This window comes from Vanellus vanellus (genome assembly GCF_965231255.1).
Source record: "Vanellus vanellus genome assembly, chromosome: 1".
Taxonomy (NCBI): Eukaryota; Metazoa; Chordata; class Aves; order Charadriiformes; family Charadriidae; genus Vanellus; species Vanellus vanellus.
In genome coordinates, this window is record NC_138905.1 from 198,643,096 (window position 1) to 198,661,273 (window position 18,178).

An 18,178-nucleotide genomic window follows, 5' to 3' on the forward strand; every position below is an offset into this window, starting at 1 on the left:
GCAAAAATTAAAAGGATGTGTAAATTGGCAACTTAAAATGAGCAAATACCTGTGCCAAAATATAGTCTGTCATCTTTTGGTTGCTGTTTTACGTCATTATGGCACTGTAAACTGGCTGAACTCACCTTTACAGCCATAGTATAGTGGAGTTCAGACTTCATGGAGTAAAAAAAATAATAAAAAAAAATGGTATCTTGCAAAAAATGGTTTACCCTAGCAATATGATAATTCAGATCCTTAATGTAGCCCAGTTCACAGCATAGCAAAAAGCGCCAGTGCTTGAATTGCAAGACAATTGACTCAGACTGTGAGTGGAAACACTTGAAATTCAAATAGCTTTGGTTGCCTAATTTGATCTAATCTTATAAACTAGGCACATGGCAGCACTCGGGGATACTGTAGCTTCTGCTGTTGGTACCAGCTCTGCCTCCACCGTGTTCTGGGGCTGCGATGGCTCCTGCTGCCCGCGTCTCTGCCTGCTTGCTTTTTCACACCAGATGCCTCTCCATACACGCTCTGCAGCCGTGGCTTTTGTTTTAAATGCTTCCCTTTCTCCCCTTTTCAGTTCTTCACCCTTTGTGGTGCCAGTTGCTACTGCCCATATGTTAATTGTATGTTCCCAGTGAACAGGTTGGTTTCTGTTGTGATCCCTTGTTGAATATTCATTTTCGTATATAAACACTACAAAAGCAGAAAGAGAGAGCGTTGGTGAACAGCTGTTACCAGATATCTGGACAGCTAAGAAACAGAAGACACTGTATTCCCAGAGAGCCCATTTAAATTCAACATTTTAAGGTTTATGATATTTGTTCTGAAAGCAAAGTGCGGATTTATTTGTTGTTCACATTGTGACAGGGAACAGTAAAAGAGTAGGAAAAGATCGTTTAAGCTTATAAATGATTTATGATGGCTTAAGCATTATAGGAAGTGCATTATAGGAAAATGCATGCTTGCTTTTCCTGAATCAGTTTGCCACATGAAAACATCCACAGATTGTCCTTTGAGAAGTTCCTTAAAATGCATGCGTCAGTGTCTGCTCTGTGAGAGCCCTCTGTTCAGGCTCTCCCCAGTGACTGTTCGGGGCTGCTCAGGTCACTGCCCCCTCTGGACATGTAGCTGGTTGGATCTGGCCAGCATCGAACACCGCTGAGCAGCCTGCGGAGTGTTTTCGGTGCTGTCATCTGAGAATCCTATTTCAAATGACCCATCACATGTGCTTTTTGCTCTCTGTGTGGCTGCTTCCCAGTGCTGGAGAACAGTTCCAGTTAAACGACTAGCTGGTGAGGAGTATGGCTTGAGAATCTTCGGAATGGGAAGAAATTAAGGCAATTTTAGCGTAGTGGATATTAAGCCTCAGGAAGCAACATGTGTTTCTGAAATATTTTGTGTAGGACTTGCATATGTGCTAAATATCTCATACAATCTGTGAAGTTACTTAGTAATATTTATACTCACAGTCATAAAATTATGTGTTTCAATGCCCAGTGACAAATTATAAATTTAAGAATAGATTTCAGGAGTTCTAGCCTTGAATTATCTTTCTGTATCTTCAGCCTATGCTGTCTTCAGTGTTTCATGCAAAAGCAGAGTCCCATTCTTAGTTTTCTTCCTGGTTAAAGGTGAAAGATAGAACAAAAGATGTGTTTATTGCAGTGTAACTGTGAAAATTCTCTCGTTTCTTTTCAGACTGGGAAGAAGAACAAGTCAGCAGTCCAAATATCTTGCGGCTTATTTATCAAGGGAGGTTTCTTCATGGCAATGTGACATTAGGAGGTATGAAAATAATTTTCATTATGCATGTTACAGCCAGGCAAAGGGGATATTTATTTACAGTGCAGTAAATACTACTACTATTCAAGATAACAGTAGAGCTTGCTATATACTATTTTTCCTCTGCATAGAGTGTCATTGTATCTTACTGCGTATTTTTCCATCTTGTTACCACTAGTTGTTAAACTTTGGGAGGTACCACCTGCTATGTCAAGTCTCCTTTTGCATAAGGAAACAGTAATGCTGATTTCCTTTGTTGTCTTTCTAAATGGAATATTTTGTTCCACCTCCCTTACTCTGCACTTGCAGGGTAAACTACTTCATATATGTCGGAAGTATTTTAAAATGTTTGATAAACGTTATGATAATTGGTTAAACAATACTTTAAGTCTTAGTGCAATGAAGGAAGGCACCCTATGAATGAGAATGAGGGAAAGCATTCTTGCTGTCCAGTGCTCTCCCAGGGATACAATTGCATAGTTATGCGAAAACAAAAGTAAATGGCTTCACTTCATAGGCTAAGGAAATGCAATTCAACTATGCCCCCTTGTGGCAAGTTTTTTCCCACAATTATATATTTTTGATATGTATCTTAGGTACAAATTTGTAACAAGAGTCTTTCCTTTTGTAGATGAAAGTTGCCAGTGTGAATATCAACTCTATCAATGACCAAGCAAATTGAGACTCTGTTCTCTGTTCCAGTTTAAAAACAAATTGATGCTTCTGCTTCCTCTGTATGTTCAGATTGTTCATGCGTTTCGTACTTGAGTGCAACGCAGAGGGGAGAATATAATACAAAATCACCAATGAAATGATGTTGAAGTTAAGATGAACCTGAAAAGAATATTTCTGCACTGCTTATGGAGATCTTCCCATGAAGAAGTGACTGGGATTATATAGCCATTGATTTGCTTTCTACCATTACTCATGTTGGCTAGTGATGTACTTTTAGAATAGATTTACTCTCCATATAAATCAATTTTTAATGCTGCTATATATACAAACAAGATCGTTGTCAATTCAGCAGGGAGAGCTCTGAAATTTTTATTCACTCTTTGTGTGTTTACCAGGTGCCAATGAGTGCAGCTAGTAGCAGTTGGAGTAGGGTTGAAAGACCAATGTTAAGTTTTGGATCATCTCTGCAATTAGAGATGCTAGTCTTACCCTACGTTTTCCAGGCAAGGATAGCTAAACGAGATTTTCTTTGCCATTCATCTCTAGGTGTTTCTCATGATCACCAGTGCTTGTTCCCTTTAGTAACATCTGTCTAAATCCAAACCAACTTTGAATATTTATTTAATATATTGTTTAACGAGTTAAGCTGGAAAAATAATAGCTGCATGCAGTTGACTTGCATTAACTCAGGTCTATGGATTTTGAACACTTACGTGGGTTCATTTTAGTTCATTCTTAATCATTCATGCGTTGCAATTTAATCATCATGATTTTACCCTAAGGACCTTACATGTATATTAGTATTTTGCAAAGATCTTTTTGTTGCTGTATTGTTTTAAGAAAAAGAATCCCTAAAACATTGACCTCTTTCAGTACTAATGAGGTTATCTGGACTAAGATTATGCAGCTGAAAGGGGAACAGCAATTCATGAAGCAGACTGAAAAGACTGTTACTTGTGGTGTTCATTAGATGTAACCCTAAGTGAACTAGTTATCTTTAAAGGGGTGGGGAGATGTTGGAGGGGGGAGGGAATTTCTAGCTAAATACAATACTTAGTTTCTGTTATAATACCATTCTATTAAGCTTTTCTATCTGTAGCTCTCTATAACTGAGTTATAGCACTTAGTGTTTTATTTGCTTTAGGTGATTAGGAAATATTGACTGGAATTTGGACCTACTGTGTACTGAAAGTCACTTTATCAAGTAGTGAAACAAAAGTTTCCAAGGAAACAGTTTGGTGTTTTCTTTTTTAACAGGAGTCCATTTTTGTTCACATTTAAAAATTACATTGTAATGTTCTAGTTGTAACCATGTCTATGTTGCATCTTATGAATTTGAGGTTCCTTTAAAATAAGAAGCATTGATAGGAAAAACTGGCTTTTGAGTGGAAAATTTTATTTTAAAGAAAATGTCTCTTTTGCCAGCTTCTGTGAATGGACTGTCACTACAAGAACAGTAGAGCTAATGGCACTGGAAGTGGTAAAGAGCTGTAAAAAAGGAAAAAGCTGTAAAGATCACTGTGCCACTCTTGCCTGCCTGTGTGAAGGGCTGGGGAGTTAGCTAGCAAGGCAGAGTCTGTTGTTCAGCTTCCAACAGGAAATTTCATCCTTTAGCTAAATATTTGGTCTGCAGTTTGCATTTGGAATAATGTTAATTAAGGGGGTAATACATAACTGACAGTTCTCCATTTCTTGTTAGATAATGGTAATCGGGAACATTTTACTTCCCGCCTCCCTAATAAATAAGGAAGGGAAGCCAAGCCAACCCACCCTGTGCCATACACATACCAAAAGAGGTGCTGAAAAGTAAATTCTGACAATAGAAAATCCGGAATAAAAGTGGAATTAAATAGATGGGAAAGGAATTAAATAAAAGTTTACTTTAGGTGAGAGAAAGGGTGAAAGAACGAAGGCAAGAGCAAGAAAGGATTACCGGGCATAGGTTAGGGTGCTCAGATTCTGTCAAGGTGCTCCAAGCAAGAAGCTGGAAATTGCTAATAAGACGTTGGGTGAACTATGCAAGCTACTAGCTGAAATTAGTTAATTGAACTATTAGCATACTTTTACTTGATTACTGTAAATAATTAATCTCCACAGCTCACTAATCAAGTCTCCTCAAGTGTCTTGATGTTATGAAAGATGTCCCTAATGTGGTTAACTTGTAATATTTTGCTCTTTCTGTAATGGCTTCTTAAGAGTTTGTCACAAAGTCAGTCCTTTTCCATTGAGTTTAACAGGCTGCTAATATCTGCTCTGCAGATTTCAGTTGTATCACAGAGTCCAGTACCCAAAATACTTTATCCTTGTCAGACTTTAAGCTATCAATAGCTTCTAGTTGCAGGCACAGGCAGTGCTTCAAATCAGCTAAGCAACTTTCAGATCTGGCTTCCTATAGAGGTGGCTTTTTCCAAAGAAAAAGCTGCTTCAAAGAAGCTTGTGGATCTGTGTATCCCTCCATATGCTTACACCTGCATTTTAATCATAATTTTCTTTTTTTCAAACAAATACATAGACAATGAATGTGATGTATCAGGAGTGTTGTAGCTAGGCTTGTATTGAATACATGTAGTAACCAAATACTAGGTTAGTTTGTTTATTTTTTATTACTGAATTTTGAATCTATGGTGTAGTGATTAAAATAGAGAGGCATTTTTCTCTTCAGTTACCTTCAGGTTTATCAAACATTCATTATTCATTTATTCACCTAAAATGCCTTGGTGCACTGTATGTGAAAATAGAAGATGTAAATTGAGTTTGAGAGGACAAATGCTTCTCAAGTCAGAATAATTTCTGTATTTAGGGTTAAATTCTTGTTACATTTATCACTAACTTTATTCTCTGTAAGGTGGGGGTGAGGACAAAACTTAGAGAGTCTTTCTTGATTACTTTTCTGAGAAATGTAAGGTAAAGATGCTTAAGAGTTGGAGAGAGGAAACAAAACTAAAGTTATGTAAAGAACTTAGAAAAATAACTCCCCCTTGCTCCCCAATAATTGGAAGAAGTATGAGTTCAGAATACTGAATCTGGCAATGAGAATCTGCCAAATATAATGAGCAACAGAGAATCCTTTCATTTCAAGGAGACTAGAAGTTTTGATAAATGTTATACTACAGTGCTGAAACCATAAATACAGCATTGTGTTGGTGTACTGAAATCAGAATGTGAAAATGATGATTTTAGTTTCAGCAGCAAGCAGAGCGAATTGTGGATAGCTCCAGTTTTGTTATTTCATGTTACTAAAGCTCACAAAGGCAGCATTGTGAGACCTACCTTATCTGATTTAAAATGTTTTAAATTCGGTATTTTTCACATGCAGCTGATGTTACAGATTAATATTAAAGAGGCAAGATGCAGACATGTTGTATTTGGGAAAGTCTGTGTTGCGGATCAAAGTATGTTACAGGAAAACCTGTTTTGTAGTAGTGGCTCAGTGTTCTGATGTCTCAGGAGTAACAACTTAGTGGCTGAATTAGCCACTTTTTTGCATCCTTATCAATAAAGAGTGCCTAGCATCTGAGTCTTGGCATGAATGCCCACTTCTACTTTTACTGAAAAGAGGAAGGCTAAGTTTCCTAACAGGAGTATCACGTCTCTGAGAACACAGTGTTTTAAGCGATTATTACAGGGTCCCAAGACCCCGATCTGCAAAACTTCAGCCAGAAATGCCTTTGTAGGTCTATTTAGTAAGCAGTCCAAACCTAACAGTATGAACTTTTGAACAGATGCTAATCCAATTATAGTTAGTTTCAATTGAGTGTTGTGAAGAAGATGACTGCTGCAATGTGTTAATAAATCTCCCTTTCTCCTTTTGCAGCATTAAAACTTCCTTTTGGCAAAACTACAGTCATGCATTTGGTGGCCAGAGAGACATTGCCAGAGCCAAACTCTCAAGGTACGCTGTGCACTAGAGGTATTTCTTACTTAAGTACATGGCAAAGCGGTCAGATCGCTTACAGGCTTTTTGGGTATTTCATAGTAGAGAAAAGTCCTGCTGGTCTCTTGTGACGCAAGTAATGAAGTGCTTTTGTACACGTTGTTTATAAAAAGCTAAGAAATTAACCTTCTGGTTTAGCGTTTCTATAAAATGAGAAATTTACTCAACCCTTTTGTTTTTATTGTTAAAAACTACTGATTTATTTTTCAGTTATGTATACATATGTATAATAATAACAATTTTTTCTTACAAGAATGGTTTTTATTATTTTATCAAGCATAGTCACACAAAAAACAACCTAATTGCTTTAGAAATGGCATGTAAGCAAAACTTCCTTCTTCCTCCGCAGGTCAAAGGAACCGTGAAAAAACTGGAGAAAGCAATTGCTGTGTAATCCTGTAAACCCTGTTAGCTTTACCTGCTAAGTGTGATGTAATATAGTCTTTGTCTTTCATGCTGCTGGAATAGAAGAGGCCCTACCTTGCTTCAAACACCTGTAGGAAGAGCCTACGGAACTGAAATATTACACGAACACTGTCTCATTAGTCTGTTTTTTTAATATTATTATTAAGAGAAAGATCTATGAACACTTTCATTGTTTATTTTTTTTAATACCTGCTTTTTGTTTGTTGAATAATCTTTAACAGTACATCAGTTCTTGAAAGAATTCAATCTCCAGAAAAGTTAATGTGTTGTTTTCCATAACAGGAATAATTTTGCTACCACAAAAATCTCCATTAACTCGATCTAACCAGTCAAGCTTTCTAGATGCAATTTGCACTAAATATGGTTGACGGTATATTTCTCATCAACAATCTCTAACAATATTTGAGAGACCTAGTAATAACCTACCATGTATAACACAACACTGGAAAATAGTATATTTATAATTCATACAAATCTCACTTATGGCCAAATCGAAGGAAAAACTGTTAAGTCAATTCTACCGAAGTCAACCTTGGTGGCCGAACTGGCACAGAATACTAACTAAACCCAATCTAACTATATTTTCACTGCAACACACAAACAAACAAACAAAAAACTATGTGCCTGTAATTTAAAAGCACTCTGTAGAGGGCTGATGAAACTGATTTTTTCGTTACTGTGTGCACTCTGATCTCGTATGTTAGTTGAGTGCTCATTCAGACAGCACAAACGAGCGCAGAGAGTGCATTTCCTAGCCTTAATATGGGAGGGGTAATTTCCTGTAGTTCATAGGCTTTTATTATTGTGCATAAATGTTAGAAAACATCATTTACTAATCAATTTTATGTATTTGAATATTGGCAATTGGTGTTTTTCAGTCATTTTCTCATCTGTACCTTAGTGTCCAGTGTCATGCTTACTCATTAGAGACTTCAAAAGAATTATTAAAGTTTAAAAAGCAAAAAGAAAAACCTCTGCCATAGTACTAGTTTTGTTTCTTTACGTAATCTGCATTTGGTGTTAGTGCTTGCAATTGTATTAAAATCAGAAGCTGATTTTTGAAGGCATACGTAATTAGAAAGGATGCCATTCTTTTATTTCATATCAATAATTTAAAAGTTGATATGCTAAAGAAATTTGCACAGCACTAAAGCATGAGCTAGTTTCATCTAAATCTGTAAAAAATAAAAATAAATAAAAAAATATAAAAGATTTTATATTTTTTCACTGGGGAGTAATTCTTCCTGGGTGAAATTACAAATATGTGTAGAATATATTTAATAAAAATCTTATAAAATACATAACTATAGAAGTTAAATATAGATTGGCGTGTAGTATAATAGAACAATATTCCATATAAATAGCTTTAGCCTTTAAAAAGAGTCACAGGTTGACATTGTGTTCTGTACTTAAGTGTCCACAACTCTTACAGATGTTCTGTGTAATCGTTTTTTCGAATGATTGGCATCATTCAAATGTAATCAGGTTATTTTATTCATTGTTACTGCTTTGATGAAATGCTTTATATGCAGTAGATTTACAAAAATATTGTTCATACTGATCAGAATTAAATTTGTATAGAGCAGAGTTTTAAAACAAATTGTAAATAGCACTAAACATTTTCTTTCTGCAACCTGTACTGATAGACTCCTCTGTAAACTAAATAAAAGAATATTGTAGTGCATTTTGGTGGTGTTTTAAGGGTTGTAATTGGGTCTGTAACTACTTTTAATAATACTTAATCTGGAAACTAAGTAAGGACTCCTTCTTTTGTTTTATGAAAAAAAAAAAAAAAAAAGGAGGGAGGGCGGGCAAAATCTGCTGAAAACTGCTCAACACCTTAAACACCTCAGTAACACAGGCACAGGTGGGACAATGGCTATGACAACACAGGAAAAAGAAACGGGCTGAGGCAGGACGTGTTTCGTTAGTTAAACAAGTCTTTCAGATGCATTGATTTTGAAAAATGAGTGTTTGGAATGTAATCTCAGTTTGAAAAAGCATCAAGGTACTTCATACAGTATAAATACATGGAAATCCAACAGCTTCTGGTTAAAATATTTGGCGAGCTTGAACAGCGAAGTATGTGGAGTTCCTTTTGCTGAGATAAGATGCATATATGTGCGTGTCCAAGCAAATCCTTAAATGTTGCTTGGCATTTAAAGCATGAGCTTGCCAAAATAACTCCCGCACAAAGCGGGTGGAACCGTTGCCTTAATTTTCTTGCAAACTGCCAGAGTTCTGCCCATCGCAGAGCATTTCTGTTGTGGTGTGAGGCGGGTGGAAAACTGTGGGGGAGAACTGCTGAAAGACTTGTGCTTTTTTTCCTTGGGTGCTTTGTATTGTGGATTGTATATTTGCCAAAACAAAAGCAGTAGCTCTTAATCCCGGATTCCTCAGCCTTGCTAAAGTTCACACACATGCTTTTCTTCTGCGTTGATTGGAGTCAAGAGGATACTTGCTGCCCGTAAAGATTAAAGCTAAATCCTTGCAGGGTCAGACTGTTGGATGGTCTGATAATATGTTGAAGAGTTTGACGTTTAATTTTCACTGTTAGATAGAAATGATATTTTCCCTATGGATGAGTTAATAGATGTCATGGAGGAAGGGAAGGAGAGGATGAATTGGAGCCCTTCACATTCTGAAGTATCACGAAGGGACCACATCTGTCTTCCAAACCATTGTGTGTGTTATCGATCATAAATTAATATTCACACGTGTGAGGAATGATATCTGGTAGCAGCGAAAGTACTCTACAACTACTCTTCTCTTAAATGATAGCGAAAATATGACTGTTTCAACAGTCTTAGGGGTTCACTCAGCTGCTGGAGGAAGAAAGTATGGCCACTGATGTTAAAGGCTTTGCTGAGGTGCTGCATCGATATTAATCCAGTGGTGATGGCTGCAGTTTCTGAATACCTTTCCTTAGTACACTGCATTTACAACAGGGGAACAGTGATTTAATTTAGAAAATAAATACACAGCGCTCTGAAAAAGCGTCCTTCCTCTCTTATAGGTAAGAAGGCAGGCAGCCGTTTCTGGGCTGGCCAAATGTCGGGACTTTCTGCTGCTGCTCTTTGAAGTAAATTTTGTGTATTTTGTGGTTCTGTGTGTGCTCCTGATAAGATTGGTTACACAAATCTGACTTCAAGAAGCAAATAGGAAGATGGATATACTTCATCTAAAACTGTCTCGCTAACTTTGTGCTAATTAAATGCGTAAACTTAAGCAGAATTTTGGTTTTGTCCTGTGTAAACTGGCATTTAGACCATTTGCACCATTGAAACTGATGGGAATTCTGCACTTAAATCAGATGAAATGCCAAGATCTATTAAGATTCTTAATTCCTACCCCCTTTACTTCTGAATTATTTAGATTCTTCCTAGATACTCTTCTTTGGCCCTACCTTGTCAATATCAAGCTTATTTTCAGAGCAAAACAAAAGGCCTTAGTTGTTATTTGAGAGGCTGACAGTAATACATGGTTCATGATAATAAGTTGTTAAAAATCCTTATAAAGGAGAAGCATACTTGTCCTTCTGTGCCACGTGTACGTACCTGTGAAGCAGTTTATAAGGGAATAGCTAATTTGCTTACCAATTTATTATATTAGACTGAAAAAATACAGAAATGTCTTTATACTGTGGGTTTTTCCAATAGTTATGATTGATTTCTGCTTTTTTTTATTTAATTGATAGGGTTTTTAATTAATCTAGAAAGGGAAGGACCCATGAAGTAAAAAATGGTGAAGGTTATTAAAGTCAAGCTCACAAAAAATAAGGGAAATTTAATGGTACCTGATCAAGCTCATGGAATGGATCCCAGTGACAAATGAAGTTCAGTTTTGAATGTAAAGGACGGCATAGTTAGCGAAAGCAAAGTACTCGCACAACTCTGAGTTTTAAAATTACCTGGATCGGTCTGGGACTGAGTATCATGGGCAAACGCTTTGTATTGCAGGTTCCTTCGGGTTTGGAAAATGACAACAAAAATAATGAGACAGCAGAAATATAGGGAGATTGAAGAGAATGAGAGGTTAAAATAGCTACAGTTATGACTAACACAGAGAAAATGGATGGAGAACTTCTATTTTTGTCTTGTATTGGCCCAGTTTTTACTTTCGTCTTTAAAGCAGGGGTGACAAATTCAAGTCTGATAGAAACATTTTTCATGAAATCAATGGCGCTCACTTCCACCAGAAGTAAGTCAAGGAGAAAAGCTGAGCAAGATTTAAAAGGAAAATGGATCACTGTATCAATGAGAATTGATAGAATTTCCAGAATTATCGTAATTAGTGATGCAGAACTTTTTCTCAACAAGGTAGTAATTTTTGTCCTTCAGACATTACGTTAACTTTTGATGAAGAGCCCGATTCTTAGGGGGAAAAGTACTTCTGGCACCTTACCACCTCCATAGTGAACAAGCAACTGCATAAGGTGAGCCCCAGCCTGGGCAGGAGAAGCCCATGGTGAACTCTGGTAGGATTTTATCCATATAGACCTGCTGCTTCGCGAGAAGGACTTTTGGTCAGAGTCAAGGTGGTGGTTGTGCTTTCCCGGAGATGGCTGGAGGGAACGAGTTACCGAGTTCAGCTGGCAGAGAATGTGAACTGCAGGCAGTTCCTCAGGGCAGGAGTTCATGCCTCTTAAACGGTGCGAGATGAAAGCACCCTGCTTTTATCAATTCAGAGGACGCTCAATTTATAGGTAGTAAATGTTTTGACTCTTCTACCAGAAATTGCTCTTCAGCTATTTTTTTTTTTTTTATATAGAGGCGGGGTAATGGGATGAAACAGAACAATTTTCTTTTTGTGCTTTTATCTATTTTATCTGATGATCAGGAAGAAATAATGGGAGAAGTTTTAGATGCCTACCGTAGGATCAACCATTAAATGGCTGGTGAAAATTCACCTACCAGCAGCTACCCATGCCACAAAGAGCAGCCGTGGAAAGAGGTGACCACTGAGTTGACCACTGCCCACAGTGTGGCAACTTTTAATTGCCGGGGTGATGTGGCTGAGGTTGTGAGTGAGGGGCAGAAGGGGGTGATGCTTGGTCGCTTCGTGAGGCTTTCAGTTGTTGCCTGGCAAAAAAAGGGGGTTGGGATCTTGCACCGGGCATTGGGGGGCAGCGTAACAGAGTGAAACTACCTGTAGAGGTTAGATGTAAAAAAAAAAAATATATATCTATATATAAAAACAAATCCACGGTACCGGAAGTCAACCGTGCTGGATGGTTGATGCTGCACTTCCAGACGGAGGCAGGGAAATAAGTATTGGTGTGTGCGTTACCTGCATCTGCCTGTTACCTGTGCTGCCCAAATTAAAGAAAGATTGAGTTTCAGTTCTTTAATTTATGCAACTCGCACGTGTCCCTAAACAAGGATCATTAATTCCCCGGTGCTGCCAAGGTTACGGCTCTGCCGCAGCAGCGGGCAAATCTGGCAGGGACCTCGCAGCCTTGTCAGTGCTGCAGCTGTGCGCCCCGGTGAGAGATGAAAACCACGTAGGTCTTAAGTAGGATGAAACGTCCACGTGGCAAATCAGCAAGTGCCCAGGCAAGGGAAGTCCACCAAGTCCGCACGACTGTAACAGCAGCTGAGTTTTCTGCCTTTCAGTGAAGTAAATTCGGTGGATATTCTTCTGGAAAGCAAACATGCAAGGGTCTTCTCTTGCACTTTTGCATTAACTAAGTGATGTCAGCCAAATCGTTTGGTTCCTGGTCACCCTGATTGCCAGCATCCCAGGGAAATGTCTTCTCTCAACAAACAGACATGAAGGCTTCCTCAGACTTGCTATTTTTCTCATCCTCTGAGAAATGACCATCTCTGGCTTCATCACCAAAGTCTTCAAAGGTCCCATTGTCCTGATTTTCTCCCAGCCTGGTGTTTTTGGCTGCAGATGGCAGTGATCGCCACTGGAACCCCGCTCTACTGAGCTGGGTCCACAGCAAGGACTGGAAAAAGACTTCACCAGCGTGGATGCAGTATGTCCCTGCTGAGCTGTGGACAGGACTTGTCCGTGGCTCTGGTTGTTGATGGGTAGTCTGAACTGGAGAGGAACGCGCTTTGAGCTTCCAGGCCAAGAGCAGGCCCACAGTTCATGGCACTGGCCAGGCCCCAGCGCCAGCTGAGTCTGCTTCTTTCAAGTTGGACAAGACTGAGTGTCGCGGCAAAGAACCTTGCTGGTGATCAAACTGGTAAGAGCTACTGTCCCTCCTGCACCAGGGAGGCCGCAGCCCCTAAGGTGCTTTCCCAGGTCTAATTGTGAGAGCAGCTGTGGGTCAGGAGTACCCTCAGCTCTGCCCCCACTGCTGAGGTGAGCACCACGCTGGCACAGGGCTGCCCCTGAGATCGTGGGGAACAGGCAGGGGAAGAGAGCGTGGGGAGGTGGGTTTGGGACCTGGCCTTGCTCCTCCTCAGCTACTGCTTCTTATCAATACTTAAAGGGAGGGTGCCAGGTAGATAAGAACAGTCTTTTTTCAGTGGTGCCCAGTGATAGGACAAGAGGTAACGGGAACAAACTCGAATATAGGAAGTTCCATCTTAACATGAGGAGGACCTTCTTTACTTTGAGGGTGGCAGAGCACTGGCACGGGTTGCCTAGAGAGGTGGTGGAGTCTTCCACTCTGGAGACATTCCAAACCCGCCTGGACGCCGTCCTGTGCAACCTGCTGTAGGTGACCCTGCTCTGGTGGGAGGGTTGGACTGGATGATCTCCAGAGGTCCCTTCCAACCCTGACCATTCTGTGATTCTGTGACACTGGAGCTCCTTGTCACAGCGGGGCAGGGCTGGGACTGCCAGCCCTTGCTCCAGCACCCTGAATCGCCCTGGCGGGGACTTGCCTGGGGGCTGCTCAGCTGCCAGTGCAATTTTACCATCTCAAGGACTACGATGATGAGAATAATCTTCAGCTCGCCGTTGGGAGGTTGGGACGTAACTTCAGGGCCAGATCGCCCTGAGCCAGCCCAGTCCTTGGAGAGCCGCTGGGGAAATGCAGTCAGTGCAGATCACTTCTGCCAGCTTCCTGTGGCTTCACAACTGCTCATTGTTGCTTCCAGCCCTGGTTTCAGAAGTTGACCCTGATGAGCATGGTGCTGCTTGGCTCAGCCTGTCTACCGAGAACCAGCCACACTGCCTTCCCCGTATCCCCGAGACCAGCACTCACCCCTGAGCTGGTCGCTCCTCCGGGGCAAAATGCTCCCATGAGGTCCCCAGAGGCGTGCTGCCACCAGCGAGGTGAGGGGACTTGGGCTTCCAGAAGGTCTTGCCGGGGACCAGGTCTGAGCCTGTGGCTCTCATTTGCCTCGTTGGCCCAGCAGTTCCTGCAGCCAGCGAAGGCATCAGCCTCCTCCTCGGGCTTCATCTGGGTGGGGGCTGGAGGGGTGGTGGGGGTGGCATGGATTGTTTCACTCTTCAAAGACATAGTTCCTTCTGCCTGGTGGTTAAAAGCTATAGGGAGGCTTTTGGTCATGTTAAATATCACGTGTGCTTCTGTGCCTGGCTTTTTTAATCAACTGACAATTAATGGTTAAGCTCGCCTGGCTTTTTTAATCAACTGACAATTAATGGTTAAGCTCTGGAGACGGCGGCCAGGTGCTGAGATGCCTCTCGTTACTTCTGGAAATTAAGGCAGCTGGAAGGTGTGGTGACTCGCTGCCCGCGTAGGTGCCAAGCACCCACCCTGCCTTCGAGGAGGGCTGCCTTGTCAGCAGTGTACGGCTGTGCTCCCCAAGCTTCTGGGAGGATCCGGCTGCGGCAAGGCTTGCGTGCACAGGTTCATGGGCTGCTTAAGGAAACGTCGTCTTAAAAGATGTTGGATTGGTGTAGTGGTACCTCATTCTTTAACTCCCCTTTGATTTAGCAAAGAATTTTCCTCCTATTTCCTGAAAAGAGAAACCAGCATGCAGAAGTTAATCCACTCCATTTTTTTTTCAGACAACAGCTCTGCTGGAAATAGTTGCCCGGAGGGCAGGTACAGGTATTCCCCTGTGCTCCAAGAGGGACAAGATGGCCAACAGAAAGCCAACGTGGAGCTTCCTTGCATCCTCCTTAAGCTGAAATGTAGCTGCTGCCAGGGAAAACCTGAACGGTTCCTTTGATCCCTGCCGGCTGATTCCAAAATCTGGAGAGACACCTCTCCTTTCTCAGGTGGAAAAATGAAAAATGGAAGCAAAAATAATTTTCATGTGAGTGGGTCATCGCAAAGAGAAGAGTTTGGAGGTAATGAAGCTTCTGAGAGCGCAATATAATTGGCACCTAATGCACAGCTCACCTTTTCAGCTGCTGATAGGTATGTAAATGTGAGTGGTTTGGTTCCTGCACCTCCAGGATGTTGCAGTCGTGAATGCCTGGGACGTGTGTGAGAGAGAGAAGATGACCTGTATAGAACGTTGAGGGCACATGAACATAGTGGACTCTTGTAGCTATGAACACTCCCCTACTCGCCAGACCTTTCCTCGAGGAAAGCCAGTGGGATTTGCAAAATCAGGGGCTGAAGCTTATCATCTGCTGAGTGAGAAGACGATGAGATTTGACAGCCCTCCAGTGCTCCGGGCCCCGCTTCGGGCAGCGTCGAGCCATAAGCCTCGGGCAGCCCCAGCTGCACTGGCACCGGCGTGGGCAGGAGGGAGCACAGCTGCACGGTGGAGCGGTCCGCGGCCACGCTCGCCTGCGTGAGGAGGTTTAAATTAGAGGTGTACGAATCCTTAATTGCACGGTGTGGCCAAATATGTCGAAAGGGTTTTAAGCCAAAACTAAAATGGAAGTATTTGTGGAACGATAAAAAGATCATCCGTTCAGCTCCCCCGAAGCGCAATCGCAGTCGGAGATGCTGGTTTCCAAGGCAAAAGGTAGCACTGCTGATGGAGGGGGAGGAGAAAAGGCTGAGCGCAATTCGGCTGGGGAAGAAAGCAGGGTGCCACGGTGCCGGGGCATCAGCGTCAGCAACGAAAGGCTAGCTGTAAATAATGCTGCTCCCAGCACTTTGGGATTTTGCAGACTGTCATATTGGGGCTATATTGATTCCTGGATACAGGTGCTGAATTTTGACACGTGATAATCTTCACAACTGCAGTTCTTGAGCTTATTCCTTTATAGAAATACAATTTCTACGTGTGAAAAGAGCTTTGTGTTAAGAAACACTCCAAGGGAGGAGAGCTGGTTTTATTAGGAAATGCTGAAGTGGCTGATGTTGGGAACAGAGGCTGTGCCTTTTCATCTGACATTCTTGCCAGGTCCTGACGAGGTGCTCAGAGCACAGATCAAGAGTTTCCCTCCTCTACGTGCTGCCATTCCTGCGTCAGGATATTTGTGCTTACTGTCATTTTCTTAAATGTGAAAACAAGGTCTCACCAAATGATAAATACCAAAGTGGGCACAGTACTGTAAAGCTGTACCTTGAATTCTTGTCCTAGTTTTGGCATGAAAAGAGTATTTTTCTACTGAAAACCAGAAAAAAAAAAAAAGATTCTGTATGATACGCTAAAGATGCAGAAGCATGTAACAGATGCTATTAGTCATCTCTAGACTGAAAATCCAGCCACAATGTTTGCACCCGATTCAACAAATAGTTACTTTTTCCCATGTGACGTCCCTTCTTTACACCTCTTTTAAGTACTGACTTCACTTCATCAACAAGAAAAATCACCTTTCTGTGTAGCATAAACTCTTGGCAATGCTGCACCATCCATCAATCCTGCCATGCCCGTGAGAGGAGCTGTATCTCCTTCTCTATGGCTACTCCATCACTCCTCCCTCTGGAACTCGCCGGCCAAAGCATGGAGAGAGGCAGAGCCGGGACTTCTTTACTTTGCGGGTGGCAGAGCACTGGAACAGGCTGTCCAGAGAGGTGGTGGAGTCTCCCACTCTGGAGACATTCCAAACCCACCTGGACGCCGTCCTGTGCAACCTGCTGTAGGTGACCCTGCTCTGGTGGGAGGGTTGGACTGGATGATCTCCAGAGGTCCCTTCCAACCCTGACCATTCCGTGACCCCTGCTTGCTCCTCTGGGTCTGGGTCAGACCCCGGGTGAGGCTGTTGGGTTCTCAGGTGCTATGAGGAAACTACGAATGGGCAGGTCTCTGAACTTCTTTAGGAAGACCCTATGATAATTTCCCCATTTTGTATCTCTGCATGGACCCTGTACCACTGGTCTGTGTATTTACATACTCTTTTTTTTTTTTTTTTTTATGTAGGAAATACTGAATTTGGTTAGCCAGGCTGCAGCAGCAGGAATCAATCTTCTCTCCTCCTCATATGAGGTGTGCATCTTTTAGGATGCAGTTGTGTACGGAGTAATAGCTGCGAGCTGTAATGCAGTCATTACTAAGCAATCACAGGAACGGTTCAGAGAAAATAGAAGAGAACTGCATCCCGCAAGTCACGCAGGGAGGGAGGGAGGGAATGAGACTGCTGGACTCCAAGCCAGTATATCATGTAGATTATAGATGGGAAGGTGGGCTGATGTGCAGGTACGTCACGTGATGACTGAGTTTGGGCTGGTGTAAATGAACATCTTGGAACGCCGGGGACCAAAGTGGAGGGCTGTTGTCTGCTCTCACTAGCAGCCGTCTCACAGCCTTACTCTTAGTTTCTGCTTCCAGTGCAGTTTCTCTTTCAGGCCTTTTGCATTTGGGTTATGCCAGGCTGCAGGACAACATTCACATGTGATGAGAAGGGGGGAAGAGAGATTTTCCTACCAGCATGTGAATACAAGTCTAAGCTGATATAATCACAGAATCACGGAGTTTCAGAGTTGGAAGGGACCTCTAGAGATCATCTAGTCCAACTCCCCTGTGCCAGTGCTCTGTCACCCTCACCGTAAAGAAGTTTTTCCGTGTATTTGAACGGAACTTCCTATGTTCCAACTTGTGCCCATTGCCCCTCGTCCTGTCACAGGGAACCATTGAAAAGAGCCTGGCTCCATCCTCCTTCAACCCACCCTTTAGATACTTGTATGCCATAATAAGGTCTCCCCTCAGCCTTCTCTTCTCCAGGCTACAGAGTCCCAGCTCTCTCAGCCTTTCCTCATGAGGGAGATGCTCCAATCCCTTAATCATCTTAGTTGCCCTTCACTGGACTCGCTCCAGCAGTTCCCTGTCCCTCTTGAACTGGGGAGCCCAAAACTGGACACGGTATTCCAGTTGTGGCCTCACCAGTGCAGAATAGAGGGGGAGAATGACCTCCTTCGACCTACTGGCCACACTCTTCCCTAGATATAATATCCCTGTTAGGAAAAGGGCACATGGGAAAGGAGGTTGCACTGATTTTGCCATATTTAGCTTCACTCCTGTGTTAGTCCCTCAGTGCTGTTTTTGCATCTGTTTTAAAAGCTGAGGATCCACCTTATATAAATACATGGAGCTCATGTGTTAC

The 18,178-nt window shown here is 41.8% G+C and overlaps 1 protein-coding gene across 1 annotated transcript in view; it reads left to right on the top strand.

Moving 5' to 3' along the window:
• Positions 1 to 8,541, top strand: part of UBL3 (ubiquitin like 3) — a 56,247-nt gene extending 47,706 nt beyond the window's left edge. Inside the window, exons 3-5 of the mRNA XM_082479729.1 lie at positions 1,687 to 1,773; positions 6,260 to 6,337; positions 6,729 to 8,541. Of these exons, the coding sequence (XP_082335855.1) occupies positions 1,687 to 1,773; positions 6,260 to 6,337; positions 6,729 to 6,781 (218 nt within the window). The 3' untranslated portion in view covers positions 6,782 to 8,541. The remainder of the gene's footprint in view (positions 1 to 1,686; positions 1,774 to 6,259; positions 6,338 to 6,728) is intronic.
• The last annotated feature ends 9,637 nt before the right edge of the window (positions 8,542 to 18,178 follow it).